Source organism: Drosophila biarmipes, unplaced genomic scaffold (genome assembly GCF_025231255.1).
Source record: "Drosophila biarmipes strain raj3 unplaced genomic scaffold, RU_DBia_V1.1 ptg000017l, whole genome shotgun sequence".
NCBI lineage: Eukaryota > Metazoa > Arthropoda > Insecta > Diptera > Drosophilidae > Drosophila > Drosophila biarmipes.
This window is the reverse complement of record NW_026114535.1, coordinates 3,951,685-3,956,184: the sequence shown is the minus strand read 5'-3', so window position 1 is coordinate 3,956,184 and position 4,500 is coordinate 3,951,685. Positions and strand designations below refer to the sequence as shown.

General features: G+C 37.7%; 1 protein-coding gene and 1 long non-coding RNA gene across 2 annotated transcripts; one reads left to right on the top strand and one right to left on the bottom strand.

The window, feature by feature from the left end:
* Nucleotides 1-224: 224 nt before the first annotated feature.
* On the top strand, nt 225-978 carry LOC108036866 (uncharacterized). The gene is made up of 2 exons (XR_001768863.3): nt 225-463; nt 526-978. It is a non-coding gene; the product is annotated as an uncharacterized LOC108036866 (long non-coding RNA).
* Nucleotides 979-2,747: 1,769 nt separating this feature from the next.
* LOC108036865 (mediator of RNA polymerase II transcription subunit 21) lies at nt 2,748-4,044 on the bottom strand. The gene is made up of 2 exons (XM_017113242.3): nt 3,806-4,044; nt 2,748-3,745 (listed from the first exon to the last, which is right to left on the bottom strand). The coding sequence occupies exons 1-2, from the start codon at nt 3,896-3,898 to the stop codon at nt 3,365-3,367; spliced, it is 474 nt and encodes a 157-aa protein (XP_016968731.1). The 5' UTR covers nt 3,899-4,044; the 3' UTR covers nt 2,748-3,364.
* Between the last annotated feature and the right edge of the window lie 456 nt (nt 4,045-4,500).

Sequence of the window (4,500 nt, the reverse complement as noted above, 5' to 3'; positions counted from 1 at the left end):
AACCCCTATTCTACCGTCACCGCCTAGCCGTTCGTCAACTGAACTATCTATCATCCGTTGTGATAGCCGCCAGTTAAAGACCTCGGCTGGCTTGGGTTCTTTTGGGTTTAAATTGGGCGATGTTCCGAACTGCAACAACCTTTCCGAGGGCGGAGTATCCCTAATGCCACAGCTCGCAACATAAAATATCGAAAACTCCGCTGTCTCACATCATTATCGGTCATCTCTAAGAACAAAAACGTAAACAAAGATAAAGATATTTACAAATATTGACAGAAAAATGGGTTTTACTTGGAAGCTATTGATGACTTAGCCAAGCGCTCCCTCCCTCCCTTTAGATGCTGCTAGGCACTACCCATTCTCGGTTGAACGGCGCCCCTCCTCGTGACTATGCTGGTGCCATCTCCTCCACTGGCACAACTTAGCCACACATTGTGGGATTTACAAACATTTAATGAACATGGTGAGTACAATAATTTATATTCATGTTCCTCCTAACCGGTCTATCCTTCCTCCGCCTTCAAGACCAAAACTCGGCCTCTGTCTTTAATATTTACGCGGTCAAAGCAGAGGATCTGTTGCTAGGAAAAGGCTAGAGGGACCGCGGAAAGTTATGCTGGTAGAGCTCGCATGGAAACATGGCCCTCAAATGGACCCACGCGATGCGTGCGTGTTGGGTCACCTAATTCTGAGGAGCTCCTGGGGAAAAGAAGGGGCAGGTCAAAAGGTATATAACTGCACTGTAAATTGAATATTATTGTATTGTTGTATCATGACTTGTACACTGTACATCAGTGGTAGCCAGCATAAGCGAAGCATACAATGACATGTTGGAATCTGTGTCAATTTATCATTTTATCAATTTTATTCTGTTACATTCAAATCTTATTTATCAAAATATACAATTAAAAGATCAAACATACCCGGCGTTAAAAGTTACACGACTTCAATCAAAGGGTAGAAATGGAAGATAATGAACTGATCGTTTGTATACGTCTTTCTTGGTTCTCCGGGGCCGGATTGATGACGATAATGGTTCCTGGTTGAATGTTTGCTGCTGTACTGCGATATAATCACTCGCCAAAAACGTTTTGTATTTAGTCCTTCTTAAGCAAGGCAGTTTTTATAGACTTCAGGAAGGATGTTTGCCTGATTTGACAGCTGCCACACACAGGTGGTAAATAAACACATATATTTTTATTAAACTAAAAAGGTAGACTGGATTTGTAGGTAAGTATGTGACAGGCAGAAGGAAGCGTTTCCCACACAATAAAGTATATATATTCATGATCGCTGATGAACGCTGAGATCTCGGAAACTACAAAAGATTGGGAAGTATCGCTTGGCATGTAGATTCCAGGGTTTCCTGCGCTGGCCAAGTTTATGCACGGTGCCACGCCCACTCTTACACCCACAATCCGCGAAAGACTGTAGCGTTCTTGTCTAAGATAGACTGATATACTGTCTCAACAATCAGCCCATTATATTAAAGAATTATATATATATATTTGACTTCTTTAGTAATAAAAATTCAGTTTGAGTACAACTTTATGTGTTCAGGCATCTGTTATGCTAGAAAAAAAATGTTAACTGAAATGTATTGGTCTCGTCGATACCAATAGTTGAGCCAACAAAATGTTTACATTTACCTTTCAACCGCCAAAAACTGGGGCGGCCACATTGCAATTACTATATAATATATACAATAGTTAGACGTCGCTTTACAATATCGCTTTGCTGCTTATGTATCTACATTTCCCTTTTGCTCCCTTATGCAGAGTAACGGGTATCTGAGGGTCGAGGCTTTCGACTCCAGCGTTCTGGCTTGTTTTGGAAACAGTGCGTGCATCGTAGGACGACACTACTGCACTCGGGTTGTGCATTCAACAAAAATTGTCTGCCGGTACAAGCCGACCAGCGCGAGCGGTCCTGCGTGACAATTTGTATCGTAAAGGTAGACTGTGCTTTTGATAAAAAACTGCGTAATGACAAATGTTTAGTTTTTTCAATTCAATTTGCTTTTAACAGCTTAAACAGCTTAACAGTGATGAAAGAGTACAAAAATAGCTGATAGAAATATTTCGACTAGTAATGGATGAATAAAACTGCAGCTAATATCTGGGCGCGACCCAGCCGTTTCATATCGCGTTGGCTTTCGAGAGTCATTGCAGTGCCGATTAATTGAACAATGTGTCGAGTCCATGGACAACAAGAAAAGAAGCTAACTTCGGCAAGCCAAAAATTATATACCATTGTAGTTATAAAAAAATTCAACATTAGTAACACTATTTTAAAGATTTTTGCTAGCTTCAGTTGTATTAAAAGAAATGTTTCTTTATTTCTCTGGCCGTTTATTTCACAGCTATATGTTTTATTCGATTTTTATTAAAATGATTTCGAAAGTCTTAAAAATAAAAAGTGAGATATTCCCAATATTATCACTGTGTACGGCCACGTAGTGACGAAGCGCGCAAGGCGACTACTATATATACACGAAGAAATGAAAATTTACAGTTATCATCCGATTTTTCGAGTGATACACGAAGACTTTAAAAAATCAACTGGGGTGGGAGAAAAAGTGGTCAAAGTGTAAAAGTTAAAATTCGGATAATTTGATCTGTTGGGGCCAGTGGGGATAATTACCTCCCGTTATCAACCTAGATGTATTCTCAATCCAAATACGCGTCGTATAACCCCTCAACTGTGAAAACCGGATGCTCCGTTCAAAAGAAATACGCTAGACAAGATTTTAGGGGTACTCTCAAATTGAAAATTTTATCTTTTTATTAACGTTATTTTAGAGTCTTGAAAATTCTAGACGAATTCTAAACAGCTCAATATAAGAAACATTAGTTCTACCACTTTTCAAAAAACTATCTAGTGGCAAGAAAACGGTATAAATAGCTAAGTATGTGCTATACGTCTTTAGAAAGGTTTTTCGAAAGACTATGTAAATGTGTACACTTATCTAAAATGATTTGTTTAAATATAAAAGAAAAACAACTTAACGAGGTTTTTAACCTGACCTGAAGTGACGACCGCACCTTCAACAATCAAAAGTTCTGATATTAACTTCTGCGAAAATGTAATATATGATCTACTAAATAAATACACTTTCTATAATTTTACATTTGGCACGCTGCAATTCAATATGCCATTGCTGAGTTTTTTTGATTTTATTTTGCGTGCCAAATGTAAAAAATATAGAATGTGTATTCATTAAGTAGACCACTGAACCAAAGCGACGTAATAATAATGAGTTATTCGTATGATGCCTCTTTTTTATATTATTTCGGTACTCTTATTTATTTTGTAGCAAGATTATTAAATAAAAGCAGGGAATTTTTAACTTTGGCGGAAATTTTTAATTTGTTTTAAGAGTTATTTGCATATCTAATTGGGCTTGAGCAATGTTCTCCAATGCAGACTGCATTTTTTCAAGCAATAGCTCGCCCTTTTGTACCACTTCTTCAAGTTCTTGTGCAGTTTCTTGATTTTCAATCTCAAGTTTCTTGAGGCTAGAATTTTGCAGTTCAATGGAACTGTCTTCATTTGGTAATGACTCTATTAATGTGTCAATATCTTTGGCACATCGAGCAATTAACTGGGCAAATAGCTGGGCATAGTCCTCTTGCGGCTGAGATGGGTTGGGAGTTTGAGATCCAGTGCGGTCGAAATTTGTAAATTTACTAGGAAAAGATGTTTGCTGAATAACGCCAATCGCGTTGCAAAAGTGCTCTGCTTGCTGCAATGAACATTTAAACGTTGACATATTGCAGTTACTTATAAATATTTGTGGAATTACCTGATTAACAGTGTCTTGTAACTGCGTAAGTCTATCGGACATTTTAAAATTTATTAAATTTTGGTGACGAAAGCATGTACGTAACAAAAACATTAAATATCATTCGTGGTTTATTTATGAAGCTTTTCATAACGGAGTTCTGGAAAAACTTCTTTATTGCTTTTAACAAATTGTCAATAGTACATTTTTTCTGGCAAAAATCAAAGTAAATGTGCATAAGCTTACCACGAATATCGACAAGTTGATTTTTACCACATAAAATTACATCGATAATTTTATGAATGTATTTATAGCCCTTTCCAACAGAGTATTATCCAGCCATCTCTTATAGCCCCTTCCGATTGCAATGGATGGACTTTTGTAATCTGTTCAGACAGAGGGTATGCATTAAAGCATTTCAGCCGCAAACCAAGTAGCATGATCTCACTACCAAGCCGCGAAAAAAAAGTCTGTTGGTGCATAGAGGAATAACAATAAATGGAAATGAATTTTTTTTGTTTAATAAGTATTTTATTCTAGTGTCGCGAATGCTTCTCCATCTCTAATATGTCAGCCTGGGCCTTGGAGGAGTTGTACCGCTAATACCGCAGAAAGACCAGCATCCTGGCATAGGCTAGTAATGGCTTATTCATGTGTCCCTCAGGGGGTGTAATAATAATATTCCTTTAAAGAAGTCCTCCAGCTTCACATTGGCT